Raw genomic sequence first — 21,815 nt, forward strand, 5'->3', positions numbered from 1 at the left:
AGAGCGAGGCGTCGCTGTGAAAGAGGAAGTCACGTCTCAGGCAAGCGTAGGGCAGCACCATTTTTCACGGCCAGCTGCAGCACCACCAGGGCAACCCCAACTGCAAGCTGCACCACAAGCAGGGCAAGACCGGTACCAGGCGCCACTGCCAGCGGAAGCACAACCAAGGCAAAACCAGCAGCGGTCTCCACTGCTAGCTGTAGCAGAAACAAGGCAAGAAGACAGATGTATCGCACTCCGCGATACACAAAGTGACCCAACCTTGATCCGCGAAATGACAGCAAAGGCTCTCAACACAGAGGTTCTCCAGGAGACAGACCAGAGGTTCTTCAGGAGACAGACCAGAGGTTCTCCAGGAGACAGACCACAGGTTCTTCAGGAGACAGACCAGAGGTTCTCCAGGAGACAGACCAGAGGTTCTCCAGGAGACAGACCAGAGGTTCTTCAGGAGACAGACCAGAGGTTATTACAGCAGATGACATAAAGATGCTGGAGCCTGACGTTGCTGAAAGAACGGCAGAGGCCACCCCCATCCCCCAAGAGAATCTAAGGTTCCAGTCGAAAATGGAACACATCAAGCAAAGCACAGAGTCTACACAATGGAGGTATGTGGCGGCGGAAGAGAATCCAGCCGACCATGCCTCAAGAGGTCTCAGCAGAGCCACCGATAGCCTCTAACTGGGTCACCGGCCCAGACTTGCTTTGGCAGAAAGGGTTACCAAGTGGAGAAGGCAAGGTGGGAGAGATCGCAAGCGACGACCCTGAACTTAGGAAGGCCCAGGTGCTCACCACACGGGTGAAAGAAGTCTGGCCGCTGCTAGCGCGCGTACACAAGTTCTCAGACTGGTGAAAGCTATCGCCAGACTCCAGCGCCATGTGAAAGAAAGGAAAGGTCACCAGCCAAAGTCCTGTGAAGCCACCAGTCTAGAGGAAAGGAGAGAAGCGGAGCTAACCATAATCAAGATGGTGCAAGAAGCAACCTTTTCACAAGACATACAGTTACTCCAGAGTCACCAGTCAAAGGCAGAGCCACTAATCTGCACCGGTTAGGTCCATTCCTGGATGATCAAGGCATCCTCAGAGTTGCCGGCCGCCTAACGCATGCCGCCTTACCGCCACAGGGGAAGCATCCAGCGGTCCTTCCAAAGGACAATCATGTGTCTGGGTTACTCGTCAAGCACTATCATGAGAGAGTGCACCATCAGGGACGAGGGATGACCATGAATGCACTCCGATCCAATGGCATATGGGTACTAGGCAGTATCAGCCCATATCTACAAGTGCACTAAGTGCAGGAAGTTCAGACGATGCACCGAACAGCAAAGAATGGCAGACCTCCCGGAGGAACGAATGGAAACTGCTCCGCCATGCACCTACTACGGGATGGAACGTTTGATTTTAGATTGTTTTTGTTTGTTTTATCTTGCAAACTTTATTTTTTTTGTTCTTTTCTGGATAGGTTTTTGTTGATTTTTTTTCTTTTGAAAACTTTAACTTTTTTGAATTAGTTTTTGAATTAGGGGTAGGTCGCTCTATAAGCCGATCCTTTTCGTTTGTTTATTTGTGAACATATGTTTATTTATTTGTATGTGTAAACATTCGAAATAAAATAATTCATTCATTCACATGACTACAGCAGTAATATGTTATGTTTCAATGAACCTGGGACACATGACTACAGCAGTAATATGTTATGTTTCAATGAACCTGGGACACATGACTACAGCAGTAATATGTTATGTTTTGTAGTAAATTCCCAAACATAGACTCAGGATTTAACTAATGTGTAGAAATATTTGGGCCTCAAAACAATAAGTCATAGATTGTCTGTGTGTGGTTACATAAGACTGATTGTGCAAATGCCCTCCTGGGGTGACAATGGCATAGTGGCAGCTGGGGTAAGACTTCCCTTTAGGGGGTAGATCAAAGCAGAAGACCAAAAGGTCATGTAGACATGTTATCTCCTGTCACACACACAGTGATCAAAGACGGCCTGGGGACACAGACAGACACGCACACATACTAACACACACACATTTTCGAATACACATCCACATAGTCACACACTCACACATTTTCACATACACATCCACACACACACACACACACACACACACACACATACACACACACACACACACACACACACTCACACACCCACACTCACACACACACACACACTCACACACACACACACACACACACATTCACACACACACACACACACACACTCACACACACACATACACATTCACACACACACACACACACACACAGGAGATCTCCAAACTAACTATTTCCTGGTATAAAATAGTAATTTGAATAAGTAAGTTAAAATATAATTAGTGTTTGGTCATACTAAAATGTCTCAATTAATGTTCAATATGATTAAATTGATTGTTACACATTCTGCAATCTGTTAAGCTTGTTATATGGTATTGAAATGTATTCTATTAAGCTAACAGAATGGTTAGATATATGTTCTGAAAGTCAAACAGACTTAGAAATATAGCTGTGTTTAGGTAATCAATATATTTTGAGGTACATCAAAGTACTAACAAGTCAAGTAATGTGTTTAAGTAAAAGATATAAGGAAATGAAAATGATGCAATGTTTAAACTTTGATTAAGGTAAAGGACAGCCTCTTTTTGCAGTTAGGTGGAGGGGGTTGGCCTATAGGCCAAACCCCTATTTTCAAAATGCAAGCTTAGCTGGCTTGTGATTGGAGCAATTAATGTGATGATGTCATCAACTCAAAGACACTCGGCCTCAGCTATAAGAATGGGGTGGAATGGTGGAGAGAAGGACTCACAACTCAAGACTCAAGGAAACAACCAGAAGAACACTCTGGAACCAACCAACACGAGAAGGACAGGACCTCTCTCACCATCTCCACCATTTCATCCACAAGCAAGGCGGGCAAAGGACAAAGGAACTTTTTGGAGGGAAAAACAGAATCCTCTTTGTTATCAGCAGAGAACAAAGACTTTCAACAAACTATCAACTAGCATTCTCTTTACTGTTATATTAGCCTGGTTGTGTTCAATTACGGCATAGTGTTTTTGATCACAACTATAGCATTCTTTAATGTAATTTGTATACACTCTTTCTCTCTTATTAAACAACTGTTAAACTATCTTTCCTCCTTAATTCCATCTGCCTTTCGGCCTGCTCAGTCAGTTTTGAAGAGAAGTGATTCCCAGCTTTAAAGTATTGAGACACAACGCCGAGAGTACTAACCAACAGGTTCTGAAGCAGAGCAGAACCAAAACAGCCTGAGAATCCACTTCATTTTGGTGCTGTGGCCCTTGAATAGAAACGTCCGTTTTTGAACGAGAACAAAGGAGAATTTTTTTTTCTTCCTCTTTCTTCACCTCGAACGACAACAACAACTGATCAATCGATCCGTCTTCAAGTGGCTGGAAGTCGCTAAAGGTGAGTGTTATGGAGTGTACGGGTGTTCAATTCGAACCAACGGGGGGGGTTGATAAAAGTATGACTGTAATTAAGTATTAAATGAAATGTTCTGACCAAGGGGTAGCGGCTCAAGGCTGTGTGATTAGGGGTCCTGTGAGCAGGATTTTTAACCACACTAGTGCTGTAGTATTCCTTACAGTAAGAGAGTTAAGCACGGATATGCGTAGTATTTTCTATAGTAGAAATTTTAGCATAAGTGAATGAGACGCTGCCCGTGGTCGGAACATTAAGAATAGGTATGGAAGTATTTAGGAACAATGTCTAGGTTTGTGCTCAGGGTTGAGCAAGGGGAACGTGTGCATAGTACGCCTTATAGTATTGGCTTAAGCACATAATGCGTAGTATTTTCTAAGGTAGAAATGAAGCATGAATAAGGTCTAGTTTTACCCTGGGCACAGCCGGACATGTTAGATTTAAACAACGATAGGCTGTAACATTTAGAATGGTACGTGAGGTAGGCTCGTATGTTGCAGGCTGTGCTGTAACATGGGACTCGTATATACGAGTCCCGTGTTACAACAATAGGCTGTAGCATTGGAATGGTACTTAAAGTAGGCTCGTATGTTGCAAGCTATGGTTAAACAATTGTGTATGATGTTTGTGTATGAGTGAAAGCGTTATGGTTAGGTTTAACATGTGTGAAGTATATAGATTAAATCTGTAAAGTGGCACTTATAATATGACTGAGAACGGTTTTTAATATTGAATCGGGTACACACGCGACGTCCAAAGTGCACACACGCAACGGTAAATGCGCCACCCAGCTTCATGGAGGGGGGCGCGTGCATGCTTGTGTGGACAGAGCGCGTTCTCGTTGGAACTCGTGCGTGTCGTAGCGCGCAACATGCTACAAACGATAGCTCGTTAGCCTCTGAGGCACCGGAGCGAACGGAGGGAAAAGTAGACGTAATTCAAATGTATAAGGTCGATCGTTAGTGTCTTGAGATTACGGCGATGTGTAGGGCACTTAAAATTTTTCATATTCGTGGCGGATAAAATAGTTATGTAATGTTTAAGGTGATCGGGATTATCTAGAACCCGACCCGGAAGTCGTTCTAAGCTCGCCGGAAATGACGACGGAGGGGTCAAACTAGTGTTTCATTATTATGCTTTTATATTTCTAAGGAGATCACTACACTGGCGTTTTGAGGGAAATAGGATTCTGTTGTGGGGTATGTGGTATTATATTAACGTTGCGAGGGGACGGCCCGCGCGGCGGAACGGGTCGTTGGGAACGTTTTTATGGGATCATGGGAGCAGCTAAGCTAATGCTACTTAGCCGCGCTAAACGGCTAAAGCGGTCGCCGGAGGTGACGTCGTAAGCGCGCGCTAGGTTGAAGCTAACGAAGCTAAAATGCTAAGCTAACGAAGCTAATATGCTAAGCTAACATGCTAAGCTAACTGTGCTGACGTCATGGCATGACGGGACTCTCGGTATGTCTCGCGAGGGGGCGTCCATCTTAGAAGGGGCGCCGAGCGTCCATCTTAGAAGGGGCGCCGAGCGTCCATTTTGGGAGGGTACCGAGCGTCCATCTTGGTAGGGGTGGCGAGCGTCCATTGTTAAGGGGAAGGTGGAGTTTATTGGGGATACGGTAGGGGGCAGAAGTGTACAGGATGGATGTGTTTGGATTCTGCTCACAGAACGTTTTCATTGTACACTCTCTCTCCCCCTCTTCTTCCCTCTCACCTCCCTCCCTCTCTCTCTCTCTCTCTCTCTCTCTCTCTCTCTCCCCCTCTCTCCCCCTCTCTCTCTCTCTCTCTCTCTTTCTCTCTCTCTCTTATTCTCTCTCTCTCTTTCTCTCTCTCCCTTTCTCTTTCTCTCTCTCTCTCTCTCTCTTTCTCTTTCTCTCTCTCTCTCTCTCTCTCTCTCCTTTCCTTCTCTCGCCCTCCCTCTCCCTTTTCGCCTCCCCCCCTCTTTCTCTCTCTCTCTCTCTCTCTCTCTCTTCCTCTTTCTCTCTCTCTCTCCCTCTCACTCTCACCTTCCTCTTTCTTTCTCTTTCTCTTTCTCTCTCTCTCTCTCTCTCTCTCTTCCCCTCTCTCTCCCCCTCTCTCTCTCTTCCTCTCTCTCTCTCCCTTTCTCTTTCTCTCTCTCTCTCTCTTTCTCTTTCTCTTTCTCTCTCTCTTTCTCTCTCTCTCGCCTCCTCTCCCTCTCTCTCTCTTCCTCTTTCACCCCCCCCTCTCTTTCTTTCCTTCTCTCACCCTCCCTCTCCCTTTTCGCCTCCCCCCTCTCTCCCTCTCTCTCTTTCTTACCCCCCCCCTCTCGCTCGCTCCCCTCATTTCAACACCGCCTCTCTTCCATGTACTTCCCCCCCCCCTAGGCCCCCCCCGAAACGCTTCTCTTTCTCTCCTAGGTTAGGGCCTGTATATAGAGTTTTTTATGGGTTTCAAACGCGGTGTAGTGCTAGGTATATTGTTTATTGCTGTTTACTGTAAAGTTTCAAAAGCGGTAGGCTGAGTTTGGGACTTATTATGCGTATGTTGTTCCATATTCAGTTTTATTGTTGTTTTTAGGGAATTTCTAGTGCTGGCAGTGGTATTGCCTGCGTTGGCGCTACACTTTGTTCGACAAGGCGTTCGTACTTCTTTCCTTACATTTGGACGGGCCCCGGCTGGGGCTCAGTACCAGTTCATGTTGGTGGGCCGTAAGTTGGAGCATAATTACTCTAACTTTGCATGCAATCACACTGAAATGTATAGGCTACCATGTCGACCTAAACGCTTTGCTCGTACTTCTTTTCTTACATTTGGACGGGCCCCGGCTGGGGCTCAGTACCAGTTCATGTTGGTGGGCCGTAAGTTGGAGCATAAATACTCTACTCGGCTGCAATGGGGGTGTGGGTAGACAGTTCGTCGTGGCTCACTGTCTGCCTCCACGCTTTGTGCGCTGTGTGTGACTCGTCGGTGCTCGCTGCCACACTGCGCACATTTTTCATTTTACCAGGGGTACGGGGACTGCTAAACGTCGTGGCGGGGGTGGGCTCGCTGTCTGCCACCGCGCATTGACGGGGTGCGCTAAGCGTGCACTCGTCAAAGGCTCGCTGCCGCACTACGCGCGTCGGATTACATTATGTGTGGATATTTGTGTGATTGGTTACGGTGGGGTGCTGTATGTGAGTGTATGGGTCAAAGCGTGTGAGTGGAATCATTTTTGAATATCCTTGAATAGGGGGCCCGGGGCTTCGCGTTCCAGGTTCGAAACTGGGGGTGATGCCGTGGGCCACAGAACGAGTTGGCCAGTGGAATCTCATTGGTCGGCAGGATTTTCAATATGGGGATGGTGTCGCCACCTGTGGTTATGAACGGGTTGTGTGACACTGTTCTAAATGCACGGGGACTTCAGTGACATAAGGCACTGAAAATTGATTTCTGTTCCCGTGAGAAGAGCGTTATTTTAACACCTAAAGGGTTAGGTGTTACGGGGGATATATAATAACTGTATGAGAGATTGTGAATGGAAAATATGTGTTATTGATATGTGTAATGTAATATGAGCGAAATACATACTAGGCTTTCACGGACAGAAATAAATATAGTTACACATACACATAGTCATTTGCAAATTAGAGTAAAAGTGAGATTATTCACCTAAATTACAATGTCCGATACAGATGTTTAGGAATGATAGGCTGTGAATAACAACTTTCTGATTGACCACCATCTCAGGAAACAGCTGATGGAAAATAAGTTCCCCGGAGTGGTAATAAGGAGGATCTTGACAACAGGATTGAGAATCTGGGTTTCCAATGGAGACAACTGGAAAAAAGATTAAGGCGGTGTCATTGATAAATCAAAAACGAAAATTGCACAAATGCTCTCATATGATCATAGTCTAGGAGATGCCCGACATTCCATGCTTAAGGACAAATGATGGATTGTGAATGGCAAATGTCACTGATAATTAAGTGTATTTTTTGCTTCTCTCTTTTCACAGCTGCTCCAGGACGGGTGGCCAGCGCTGACAATTCCGAACCCCAACAGGGAAATCAAAGAGACTGTTGACAGTCAGGGGGTATAGTATCACAAGACCGAGATTATCAATTCCTGTTTACACCAATATAAAAGTGTGAGTGAAATTAACTCAAGTTTGGTAAAAATAGTTTGAATACAGAGAAACTTGCTTTCCAAACGGTGACGTTACGAGTGATTGAAGGAAAGGTGAGAATGGAAAATACACAGATAGGAGCAACCGGAGGGTTAGATGCACTGACCATAGAAAGGGTAGACAATCTGTCTATTTCAACGACTGGAGATGTCACAATAAAAGTGACGAAGAGATGGCCAAAGATATTCAGGCCATTACAGAACCTTGTAGTTAAAGGAGGCCGGTGTAGAATGCGTACCCAAATCAAGATAATGCCGATAACCTCTGCAGACATTACATTGACCGAATTGGACGTTGACTTGATTGACTGGAATTTGATCGACTCCCTTCTAGTGTCCAGTGAGACGGAGGGACTGGAAATAATGTCTTTTACTCCGCCACAGGGAGTCGTTGCAGCAAGCGACCCAGAGACAGCTGTATTCCACGCTGAAGTGTCCGTTGCAGATGACTGCCAGTTACAGACGTGCCTCCCTCTCGAAGATCACCTAGCCGAGGCTAGACGGGTAGTGGACTATCTCCAAGGCCTACTCCAGCCCACACAGCCCGGAGGGGAGACAGGTTCCAATCGCCTCTCTCCCTCTCCCTCTGGAGAACCAGATGGCCAGAGACAGGCCCAGTTGGGGCCACAACCCGTGCCGGGACAACAACTAACCCCAATAGGACCACCCACGAGGTGGCAACCACGAGGAAAAGGTGTAGGCAAAGGCAGGAATCCGATTGGCTACCGTGTGCGGCAGGTGCACTGTTGGACGTGTGGGACCCTCGGACACATTGCTCGGAACTGTGCAGAGCAGGACCATATATCCCCAACAGGGCGTGTTTGTGCAGGGACAGGTGGCGGGCCCCTCCCAACCACGGGCCCCTCTCAAGGAACTGTGACTGGACCAAATAGGTATGTGGCTTTCTCCTCCGAACAGGCTCCAGGGAACCATGGCGAAGATGGCATACTACCAGGACGTGTTCTGGGCCCGATGACCCCAGGGTCATCCGGTCACAGGCAACTGACCCACTGGGTCTCACAGCCCGGGGGAGACCGCCAGTGTTGTTGGACCTGTGGAGTGAAAGGTCATTTTCAAAGGTCATGTCTGCAGAGGCCACCGGCAGAATAAAAATATATGCAACTGACTAGGGTAGAGGTGGGATATATTGAATGATAAAATATGCTCCTAATTAGATTAGAGTAAAATTAAAAAATAAAAATGGATAGAGGTGTTAGGTGGTTAGATTATGAATGAAAGTTACTAAAAACGGATGTATAGGTGACTGACAAATGCATGAACTAATCAGACTGACAAAAGCGCAAATTATGTTAAACAGTTAATCGATATTAGACAGTGTGATGATGTGACACTGCGGCAACTAGTGATCAGTAAATTATCCATGCTCGGTCAACATTCAGATTGATCAAGAGGTGGACTGCATGATTAAGAAATTAAAAGGACTCATAGTTGTTTCTAGTATTTTATAGTATTGATAGAAGCATATTAACAGTTATGAGCAATAGGATAGGTGTTTGTTTACTTTTATTTTTACTTCTCTTTTCTAGTGTGATATGAGCAATTCCTGACTTAGGCCGGGAGTGTACATTTCGTTTATTCATTTGATTTCCCTTTTTGTTTCTTAGTTAAAAATGAGCTAGAAAGCTCACAAGTTTGGTTTATTTTTTCATTTATTGATTTGGCAGCGTTTTCTTTGTGTTTTGTTTTCTGTTTTCTTTCTTTCTGTGTTTTTCTTAGGATACCTGGCAAGCTGGGAGTGATCTCGACACATCGGGACGGGGTAGTATGTGTCTGTAAAATGGACTGGGAACAAAGTGAAGGAACATGAGCTAGTTATGGATTTTTGTTCTCCGCCCATTTGAATACCCAGTTTTAGGGGCTGGGGGTGTGTCGTGGTTGATAATAGTGTTGGGGAGCATGATTCTCTGTACATTAATGAAGCTCAATAGATTTGGTCGCTATTGGCCAAATTAGTATTGTGTAGGGTGTGAACATGTGCAATTGATAATTGGCTTGTGATGTATAAGATGTGTGTTTAAGGCGGGCTGTGAATTGTTGCCATACACGCAGGTTACTGGGAGAATGGATGTCAGTGCTGTCCGGTCCGGGATGCAGCTGTCCGGAACCAGAGGAAGACGGTAACGATGTTTCATTGTGTATTTCACATCGAGAGGTGGAGGAATATACATATCAGCATAATATAATGAGAGCCATGTGAATTTTTCAGAATTTTGAAATTTAATGATCTAGAAGCCATGAAATATATAGATAAATGATTTGGAAAAGAAAGTTGTCAAAAGCTCAGACCAGTAAAGAGAGTCTGAGGGATGGAAATTATGGATTCTCAATCAATTTTTGTGGTAGAAGTGATCCCCACTGTGCCCCGAAGCGATATATTCACTACAGGATACGGATGGGAGAGGACACTGGCTAGTGTCTACCCAGCGGTTCCATGGGGAACCACAACACTGCGGAGAACCAGGAGACGCCTACATCTCGGGTCGGGAGAGTCTTGGCCAACGCAGTGACCGAGTCTTGAGGCTTCAGAAGGGAAACGACAGACAACCAACGAGGAGACAGCAACGACTCCGGCTGTCAACAGAAGCAAGGCCTCAACTATTGACCAGGAGGTCAACAAGCGAAGGGGGGGAGCTGCTATCGCCCCTATCGACGACCAGGCGGAGGGGAGGAGACACAAACCTCTTCCACTGATCCGAGGGTCAACCAGCGAAGGGGTCGAGCAGCCAGCAACGACCTCCCCATCGCTGTGAAGAATAGAAGATACTACAGCAGGGGGCTCTACCCCCTAAGAGAGGATCTCCACGAGTCAAGATGTGCTTGACAGAAGATGGGGTGTAATAAGAAAGGCAATTTGCTTTCTGAGTTGCACCCAGCAGTCGTGATATTGCACCAGCTCTGAGCAATAAAGAGGAGGCAGGGTCAAATCTAAAAAACATGGACCCCCCTCCTCAAATGCTCTATTGATCTTGGTACGAGAACAAGTATTAAAGACTGCACATGATCACAAAAACTGAAATGGCTAATTTGAATTTTAGGATCTGAGTGTGACAAATCAGATATATATTTTATCCTAATATGATTTAAAATGTCTTAAGTGTTATCTAGATAGTAGTGTGTAGAGATTGATATCTATGTTTGACATATTAAGGATAGGTAAACTATCCGAGTGGGGATCTGTAGTAAATTCCCAAACATAGACTCAGGATTTAACTAATGTGTAGAAATATTTGGGCCTCAAAACAATAAGTCATAGATTGTCTGTGTGTGGTTACATAAGACTGATTGTGCAAATGCCCTCCTGGGGTGACAATGGCATAGTGGCAGCTGGGGTAAGACTTCCCTTTAGGGGGTAGATCAAAGCAGAAGACCAAAAGGTCATGTAGACATGTTATCTCCTGTCACACACACAGTGATCAAAGACGGCCTGGGGACACAGACAGACACGCACACATACTAACACACACACATTTTCGAATACACATCCACATAGTCACACACTCACACATTTTCACATACACATCCACACACACACACACACACACACACACACACATACACACACACACACACACACACACACTCACACACCCACACTCACACACACACACACACTCACACACACACACACACACACACATTCACACACACACACACACACACACTCACACACACACATACACATTCACACACACACACACACACACACAGGAGATCTCCAAACTAACTATTTCCTGGTATAAAATAGTAATTTGAATAAGTAAGTTAAAATATAATTAGTGTTTGGTCATACTAAAATGTCTCAATTAATGTTCAATATGATTAAATTGATTGTTACACATTCTGCAATCTGTTAAGCTTGTTATATGGTATTGAAATGTATTCTATTAAGCTAACAGAATGGTTAGATATATGTTCTGAAAGTCAAACAGACTTAGAAATATAGCTGTGTTTAGGTAATCAATATATTTTGAGGTACATCAAAGTACTAACAAGTCAAGTAATGTGTTTAAGTAAAAGATATAAGGAAATGAAAATGATGCAATGTTTAAACTTTGATTAAGGTAAAGGACAGCCTCTTTTTGCAGTTAGGTGGAGGGGGTTGGCCTATAGGCCAAACCCCTATTTTCAAAATGCAAGCTTAGCTGGCTTGTGATTGGAGCAATTAATGTGATGATGTCATCAACTCAAAGACACTCGGCCTCAGCTATAAGAATGGGGTGGAATGGTGGAGAGAAGGACTCACAACTCAAGACTCAAGGAAACAACCAGAAGAACACTCTGGAACCAACCAACACGAGAAGGACAGGACCTCTCTCACCATCTCCACCATTTCATCCACAAGCAAGGCGGGCAAAGGACAAAGGAACTTTTTGGAGGGAAAAACAGAATCCTCTTTGTTATCAGCAGAGAACAAAGACTTTCAACAAACTATCAACTAGCATTCTCTTTACTGTTATATTAGCCTGGTTGTGTTCAATTACGGCATAGTGTTTTTGATCACAACTATAGCATTCTTTAATGTAATTTGTATACACTCTTTCTCTCTTATTAAACAACTGTTAAACTATCTTTCCTCCTTAATTCCATCTGCCTTTCGGCCTGCTCAGTCAGTTTTGAAGAGAAGTGATTCCCAGCTTTAAAGTATTGAGACACAACGCCGAGAGTACTAACCAACAGGTTCTGAAGCAGAGCAGAACCAAAACAGCCTGAGAATCCACTTCAGTTTCAATGAACCTGGGACACATGACTACAGCAGTAATATGTTATGTTTCAATGAACCTGGGACACATGACTACAGCAGTAATATGTTTATATGTTTCAATGAACCTGGGACACATGACTACAGCAGTAATATGTTTATATGTTTCAATGAACCTGGGACACATGACTACAGCAGTAATATGTTATGTTTCAATGAACCTGGGACACATGACTACAGCAGTAATATGTTATGTTTCAATGCACCTGGGACACATGACTACAGCAGTAATATGTTTATATGTTTCAATGAACCTGGGACACATGACAACAGCAGTAATATGTTTATATGTTTCAATGAACCTGGAACACATGACAACAGCAGTAATATGTTTATATGTTTCAATGAACCTGGGACACATGACTACAGCAGTAATATGTTATGTTTCAATGAACCTGGGACACATGACTACAGCAGTAATATGTTTATATGTTTCAATGAACCTGGGACACATGACTACAGCAGTAATATGTTTATATGTTTCAATGAACCTGGGACACATGACTACAGCAGTAATATGTTATGTTTCAATGAACCTGGGACACATGACTACAGCAGTAATATGTTATGTTTCAATGCACCTGGGACACATGACTACAGCAGTAATATGTTTATATGTTTCAATGAACCTGGGACACATGACAACAGCAGTAATATGTTTATATGTTTCAATGAACCTGGAACACATGACAACAGCAGTAATATGTTTATATGTTTCAATGAACCTGGGACACATGACAACAGCAGTAATATGTTTATATGTTTCAATGAACCTGGGACACATGACAACAGCAGTAATATGTTATGTTTCAATGAACCTGGGACACATGACTACAGCAGTAATATGTTATGTTTCAATGCACCTGGGACACATGACTACAGCAGTAATATGTTTATGTTTCAATGAACCTGGGACACATGACTACAGCAGTAATATGTTATGTTTCAATGAACCTGGGACACATGACAACAGCAGTAATATGTTATGTTTCAATGAACCTGGGACACATGACTACAGCAGTAATATGTTATGTTTCAATGCACCTGGGACACATGACTACAGCAGTAATATGTTTATATGTTTCAATGAACCTGGGACACATGACTACAGCAGTAATATGTTATGTTTCAATGAACCTGGGACACATGACTACAGCAGTAATATGTTATGTTTCAATGAACCTGGGACACATGACTACAGCAGTAATATGTTATGTTTCAATGCACCTGGGACACATGACAACAGCAGTAATATGTTTATATGTTTCAATGAACCTGGGACACATGACAACAGCAGTAATATGTTTGTTTCAATGAACCTGGCTCACATCATGACAACAGCAGTAATATGTTTATATGTTTCAATGAACCTGGGACACATGACTACAGCAGTAATATGTTTATATGTTTCAATGAACCTGGGACACATGACTACAGGCGGCACGGTTGTGTAGTGGTTAACACTGTCGCCTCACAGCAAGAAGGTCCAGGGTTCGATTCCCGCTTGGGGACCAGGTTTCCATGATGCCAGGTACCCAGCTGGGGTATCTCCCAGGCCTTTCTGTGTGGAGTTTGCATGTTCTCCCCGTGCTCGCAAGGGTTTTCCCCCCGATAAGATAAACCCAATGGAAAAACATGCACAACAACAGATCGCTAACGCTGTGGCGTCCTTGACGAAGACGGACAGGAGCACTTGGATTGGTCCCCTGGCGCGGCTCACGTTGACGCCTCCCGGCTCCATGATGCTCCCGGCTGCCCTTGGGGGGGGAAGGACGACGGGATGGGTTAATTGCAGAGACGAATCGCATCGGCGATCCTACAGAGACAATGCATGCGTGTGTGTTCCGGTGTGTGTGTGTTGAGGATAATTGCATGCCAATTAAAGACCTCTGAGCAGGTCCTGCATTATTATTATTACAGCAGTAATATGTTATGTTTCAATGAACCTGGCTCACATCATGACTACAGCAGTAATATGTTTATATATGTTTCAATGAACCTGGGACACACGACAACAGCAGTAATATGTTTATATATGTTTCAATGAACCTGGCTCACATCATGACTACAGCAGTAATATGTTTATATATGTTTCAATGAACCTGGCTCACATCATGACTACAGCAGTAATATGTTTATATATGTTTCAATGAACCTGGGACACACAACAACAGCAGTAATATGTTTGTGGTATGTTACAATAAGCCTGGGTCCCACCGCCAGGTAAAAAACAAGTATCATCTGACTAGAAACGTTTACATAAGAAACCATGCTTTCTTTTGTTGTGCTGCTAATCTTTTGTATACTCAGTACAGAGAAGGTAAATAACCTTACTCAGTCAGGCTGACATTGAGCAATGAGTCATTTTATATATGTATAGGATCTGAAAATTGCAACTGTATACACTCCGCTTTGGAGCGTTCACGATGGGTGGGAGCTGGAGTGCTGCACCACTCTGGCAGTTTATTGTGAAGGCACCTGCCATGCATGAGATGACGTCTGTGGACCATGAGTCATGCACACACACAATAAAGCTCTCTGGGTGAGATAGAGCAAATCGTCTGGCTAATCTCCGGGGGGTTGTGCGGGGGGGAGGGAACAGTGGCAGCAGCTGAGAAGTAATAAGCTCTGAGGTGAAGCTCTTTTCTATCAGAGCAAGACCGGTAGGAGATTTTGCTATGGCTCTGATATGGATTTTGATATTTGGGAACTTTAATCACATTTGCTTAAATGTCCCCGTGAAGATGAACCAAAAGCATTTCTTATTTTCATAAACATTTTACAACGGCCCACATGTGGGCCCTCTTGAGGCCGATTTTCTCACCGGCACTTTGACGACCTTTAGCGGCTCGGGTGTGCATATTTTTTAATACAATATATATATTGAATTAAAGCCCTATTTGTTGCCCGTCGATAGCCTAAAATGGCCAATTTTGGGGGTGCCTTAAGAGGTTAATTTCTTTTAAAGATACATATTATTATTATTATTGAATACATTTTTATTTGATTTTAAACAAAATTATTTACCCACAAACAAATAAGAAAATGATCTGTCTCACACAAATAAAAAGCCTTATGTTTAACAATTAGAATATTAGGCTACGTTTAGACGAGCGTTTTGGGATGGAAGTCTGAACAGAAACCGCAAAAGTCGTCTTGCGGTTTCACTTTTAATTGTGCGTTTAGATGAGCGTTTTGGGGTGGAATTCTCCGTGCAGGCGAGGCTGTAACAACTCGAGACAACGGAGCCCCGCTGTCACACGATTGGCGCATATGTCACATGACGTGCTGTGAAGACCCGCCCTACTCTGCCTCTGATTCGCAGAGTGTGGGTGGGGAATGTGATTGGACCAAAGCAGAGTCACTCACAGACAGTGGGTCCAGTCATAATAGTTGTGATAGCCGCGGGACAGATTCTTGTGTATTTAAAAGTACTGCCAATGTAGCCTTCAGGTGATCGCCATGGGTAGAATCAGACATGCTTTGTTTACGCTTCTAGGCTACTGGCGCATGCCTGTGATGTAAGCAGTAGGCGCGACGAGAGCCTTGACGACCCTTTCGTCATCCTTTTATGCGGTTTGACAGTTTAGACGAGAGCGCAAAGGTTTACCGTTTCTAGGAATTCCACCCTGGAAGGTGGTCTCACTTTTTTACGGTTTCACCCCTGTAACTGAGGGGTACAATTCCCTGACTGTATTGATAAGTATGGTATCATTAAACCACTACCGCTTTATGTACTTTAACTACTGGCCACACAGTACATGATATAGATATGATGAACACTTTCCCACCATGAAACCAAGTCCACACAAATGTATAAATCGAATATTTAATATATAGCAAAGGGTATATACAACGTTCACTTAATGACATTTATGATTTGAATGCACTTGTAAGGCAAATGAGTATTCGTAGGCAAATCAACATTGAATGTCCAATCTCTGGTTACGCAGGAAGCAAGTATACAACCTGGTTCTTTAGGGAACTATAGCGATGGTACTTAATTATTATAGCTGGATACACTAAAGGGGGTCCCGCTGGTTGTAAGTCAGTAGGGGGGGGGGGGGGGGTTAGGAGAGCCCCTGGCGATATCCCATCTGGCCAACGATTTCTTGGGAGAATTCAGAGTGCTGAACACGGTGCCCACAGAACCTTGGTCCACAGATGAATACAGTTGGGCCCTCTTGTAGACGGTAGCTGCCGGTCCACAACGAAGAGACGTGAGGCGACCTCACTCGGGTTAGAGCGCCGTCTCACCTGGACTCCTCTCGGGGGTAGTTCCAACACTTACCAGTGTTGGCTGTTATCCATGGCATAATCAAAGCACCCAAAGCAAGTAGATAATCCAAGCCGTGTAGGGCTCGCCTCGGATGAAAGCACCACACGTGGTCTGCCCAGCCTGGTTAAGACTCTAGATAACGCGAGGAAACGATGGGGGTACTGCTCACTTTATAACTCTAACCGAACGATGCACCATACATAATAGACTATTATTAACTTAATAGAAATACGTCCCACTCGACGGTATAGTGCCAAACTATGACAATTCAACTATTAATCCACACGATGTCTCAATGCCATTCTGAGGCCAAGTTGACCATACTGCACCACACGTGTATCGTGGGTGAGGCTTAACGTCTTGCCACTAGGTTGGAGGGTAAAGAACTAAGGGCTAAGGGACTAAAAGAAAGTTCTACTTTACTTGCGCCGTATATATATGCGCTGTGAACAAATAGTACCATTCGTATTTCGCCAGACGTATTCCTACGCGGAACCGGGCTAGTAACGACATGTTCGTCGGCACGATTGAACTTGAACCAAGGGGCTTGGCTGCTGGCGCCAAGTTCTTGTCCAATGAGAGAATGAAACTATTATGGGCTGTTAGTAGACTAAAGGGATATTCAGTGTATATGTACAAGGAATATACAAGGGATATCAAACGATATACAAATACTATTAAATATATATCCATAAATAAATATATATATTCGGTTTAATCTGATCCTTCACAACAGCCGCCCCCTAATTAGTCCCACCTAATTAGCTAAGCAGAGACAGATTAACCGCACTGTCTACCACTCAAGGTCCGCTGTAAGGGTCAGTCAACTCACAAAGTCGTGGGGTCATGGTCGTCATCGATAGTGTCTGGGAGTCTGGGCAGTTCTATTAGCCTCGCCACGGGTCGTGTGTAAGTTCGCCCTTGGACGAGCACCTCAGCTGCTCGGACCTTGCCATCGGCACCGGTGATCACTTTGCTTACGCGGCCAGCCGGCCACATAGCTCTGGGTAGTGACTGGTCGATAATCATGACGACTGTTCCTTCTGTCAAATTGTCTCTCTCTTTTACCCACTTCTGGCGGGTCTGTAGAGACGGTAGGTAGTGGAGTAGAAAGCTGTTCCAAAACTTGTCAGCTAGTACTTGACTGTACCTCCACATTCTTCGGCCGTTCGCTTCTTCAGGCCTGTACATTGTCTGGGGTAGCGCGGGGTCCAGCCGCCCCATCAAGAGTGTGTTGGGAGTGACTGGGTCGACATCTGCTATATCACTGGAGACGTAGCCGAGGGGCTTGGAGTTCAATACTCCCTCGATCTCCGTGAGGACTGTCATTAGGACTTCTTCCGCTACAGTCTGGGCCCCAAGCACGGCGTACAGGGCTGTCTTTATAGAACGTACTTCTCGTTCCCAGGTTCCACCGAAGTGGGGTGCGTTCGGGGGATTAAACTGGAAGTCAATCTGGGATGGAGCGAGGTGGGTCTTAAGTTCTGGGCCCATAGCTTGGAAGCTCTCTCTCAGCTCTCTTTCTCCGCCTTTGAAGTTTGTCCCGTGATCAGACAACAATGTAGACGGTTTTCCTTTCCGTGATGTGAATCTTCGGAAGGCCATAAGGAATGAGTCTGTGCTCATGGTTGGAAGGAGTTCGATATGTATCGCTCTGGTGGTCATGCATTTGAATACAATACCCCACCGCTTCTCGGTTCCTCTTCCTTTCTTTATATACAACGGGCCAAAACAGTCCATGCCTGTGGAGTGAAAGGGCTTGTCGCCGAGTCGGAGGCGACAGGGGGGTAGGTCAGCCATCCGGGGTATGCTGGGCTGCGCGCGCCACTTTCGGCAGTCTAGACAGGTTCGCTGGAAGCGTCGCACCGCTTCTCTTCCTTGAAGTATCCAATAGCGACGTCTGATCTCCGCGAAGACTCTCTCGGCTCCTGCGTGGTGCACATCCTCGTCGTATTTCTTTATGATCAGCTCTGTGACCTTGTGTCGGCTGTTCAAGACTATCGGGTACTTAACGTCATCCGGTAGGTCGGGGGCTCTCCGCAGACGACCACCCACTCTGATGAGATTATGGGCGTCGCTCTCGGGTGCCAGGTGGAGCAATCTGCTGTCTGATGGGACGGGCTTTCCTCCCTGTAGACAGTCTAGCTCGTCGGGGAACGAGTCTCTCTGGGCTCGTTGTAGTAGAAGAAGTTCTGCTTCTTCGTAGTCAGCTGCTGAAATGTCGGCAGTGGGCTGAATCTCTGGGTGGTGCCGCAGAAATGTCTTTAGTTGCGCACTCTGTAGGGTGAGGCAATCATCTATGTTGGGGTCTGTGGAGGCGACTGTGCTCAGTCCACAGAACATAGGTTTCTTGTTCTCAGCCTCCTCTTTACTCACTTCCCGTGGGGTGGGCGTAGGCCACTCTTCTTCCGGGAGCTTGAGGAACTCTGGTCCGTCACTGTAGATGTTGCGACGGGTGAGGTCATCTAGGGACATTCCCCGGGTGATGACGTCAGCTGGGTTGTGTTTGGTGTCCACATACCGCCAGCTCGCTGCTTCTGTTAACTCTTGAATCTCGGTGACTCTGACTCCCACGAAGACCTTGTATCTGCATGAATCAGACTTGATCCATGTGAGTACTGTCGTGGAATCTGACCACAAGATTGTTCTGTGCACCGGAATGGTGAGTTCACGTTGGATTAACGTGGCTAGATGCGCTCCTGCTAGGGCTGCGCAGAGCTCTAGACGCGGGATAGATTGTTGCTTTCGTGGGGCTATTCTTGAGCGAGCCAGGATGAAAGCAGTGTGTATCTCTCCTCCCTTCTCTTGGGCACGCAAGTAGGCCACCGATCCATAGGCTACTTCGGAGGCGTCACTGAAGACGTGTAGATCCATCTTGCATGTCTCTGGCCTCACTGTGGGTGGGAAGTAGCTGCGGCGTATATTGACGCCTGGGAGTGAGCGGAGTTCCGTCTCCCACTCTCTCCATGTGGAGGCAAGGGGTGCGGGTATTGGGTCGTCCCAGCCCTGGTCCTTGTCCCATAGTGCTCGTACAATCATCTTTGCCCTGGTGGTGTAAGGTAGAATACATCCCAACGGGTCATATTGTCTGGCGAGTGTTCTGTACACACTCCGTCTGGTGGTCGGTATCGCCGTCGACCTTCCCTGCTCCGTGGTCAGGGGTTTGTGTCTATAGTGGAGCGAGTCTGTTTTGAAGCGCCAGACTAGTCCTAGTGTCATTTCTTGGGCTTCTCCTGGGATGGTCGCCATCCAGGTCTCGCTGCTGGCAGCCTTGTCCGCGGGGGAGAGGCTGCGCAATACGTGCGGGTCGCTGCTTGCCCACTGCCTGAGATCAAAGCCGCCTTTGATCAGGGAGGCGCGTAGCTTGAGTAGGAGAACCTCGGCTTCTTCTTGAGTCGAAACGCTTTGTAAACAGTTGTCCACGTAGAAACTGTTCTTCACACTGTGTCGGACCTCTTCATCTGCTGCTGGGTCCTCTGCGACGTGTTTCTGTAGTGCAAATGTAGCACAGCACGGGCTGCATGTGGTTCCGAAGGGGAGGACTTCCCATTGGTAGATGGCTGGGTGCTCATCTCCGGTCCTCTCTCTCCATAGGAACCGCAGTAGGGGCTTATCCTCCTCCACTAGTCTCACCTGCAGGAACATCCCTTTGATATCCCCGCTGATAGCCACCTTGTCCTGGCGGAAGCGTAGTAGCACGCCTAGTAGAGAGGGGCCGAGTGTGGGGCCGGGCAAGAGCTCTTTATTCAGATTTTGGGATCCGATCTGGTAGCTGCAGTTAAACACAATGCTATCCTTGCCGTTGTGGTGGACCTTGTGGTGCGGCACGTACCATGATTCGGTCATCTGATCGGCCTCTTTAATGTCAATCTTTGTCACGTGTCCCGCTGTGATTAGCTTCTCAATCTCAGCGCGGTACACACTCTCTTGAGCGGGGTCTTTGGCTAGGCGCCGCTCTGTGTTCAATAGATACCGCTCCGTAGCGTCTTTCTTTGCGTGAAAGGTGGGCATTCCCTCTCGCCTCAGGAGTGGAGTTGCGTATCTCATCACTCCGCCGACTGTGACTCTCTTTGTCCCTTGCTCGAGGAGGTTTATGGCGTAAATGTCTTCTTTAGAACGAATGTCTTTCTTTTCGTTCTTAAAGGGCATTGTCTCTAGTGTCCATAGCCTCTCGACATGCTGCAGGAGAGTGGTGTCTTCTTCTGTCACTCTGGAGTGGAGGCAGCTAGTGGCTGCTGTTCGGTTGAGAGATTTAGCGAGGGGGCCTTGTAGTGTCCATCCTAGGCGGGTCTCGACTGCTGCAGGACAGCCTCTGGGTCCTGTATGGACCCGGTCTATCGGGACTATGAGGTCTGCATGGTCGGAGCCTATCAGCAGGGTCGGGGTGGCGCCGTCTATGAGCGGGATAGGTAGTTGACGCAGGTCCACATATTTATCCATCAGTTTGGCGATGGGGTAGGTGTACTGTGATAGTCCTATTTCTTGGCTGGTGAAAGCATTTGTAATCCTATACCGTCGCTCTGGCTGCCCGCTTGCTGCGATAGTGAAGGAGACATTCTCGCCTTTTATCGTCTTTAAATCTCTTCTTATTGTCCGAATCGTCATTTGGTTCTCGCTCCCCCGCAGTCCCAGCTGGGCCGCAGCGGACGCGAGCAGAAGGGTCTTCTCTGACCCGTCATCAAGGACGGCGTAAGTGTCCATGACTTTATCTTGGTAGCTCAATGTTACACGGACTACCTTTAAGAGCACTTGGGCGCCGCTGCTGCTGGCGGGGTCAATGTACATGACACTTGCCTTGGTGCTGCTCGATGGTGCAGGTGCAGGCTTTCTTCTGTTACTGTCGTGTAGGACATCTAGGTGGGCTCCGTCACACCGACTGCACCTCTTCTTTAGGCGGCACTCGGCTGCCATGTGACTGCGCGCACATCGGTAACAGCGCCTGTTGGACTTTATCCATTGACTCACTTCTTCTGCATTCATCTTTGTGAACAGGTCACATTGTGACAGCCAGTGTTCCTTCTCGCAGTACGGGCACACCATCTTCCACTTCTCTTTTCTCGAGGGGGTACTGTGGTTCTTACTGCTCGGTACTGATTCTGATTGGTGCATGACAGTCACCGATCTTCTTCCATCGTTTATTTTCCTGGGTCCCTCTCTGGAGCTTGGTGTGCTCCGCAC

The 21,815-nt window shown here is 46.2% G+C and overlaps 1 protein-coding gene across 1 annotated transcript in view; it reads left to right on the top strand.

The window, feature by feature from the left end:
• Positions 1-637: 637 nt before the first annotated feature.
• LOC311223437 (RNA polymerase II elongation factor ELL-like) overlaps positions 638-21,815 on the top strand; it is a gene marked incomplete at its 5' end in the record, with an annotated part of 117,207 nt that continues 96,029 nt past the window's right edge. The window contains one exon of the mRNA XM_084308224.1: positions 638-796. Coding sequence (XP_084164350.1) covers positions 638-796 — 159 coding nt within the window. The remainder of the gene's footprint in view (positions 797-21,815) is intronic.

The sequence above is a fragment of the Notolepis coatsorum genome, assembly GCF_963971535.1.
Source record: "Notolepis coatsorum genome assembly, chromosome: 2".
Classification (NCBI taxonomy): Eukaryota; Metazoa; Chordata; class Actinopteri; order Aulopiformes; family Paralepididae; genus Notolepis; species Notolepis coatsorum.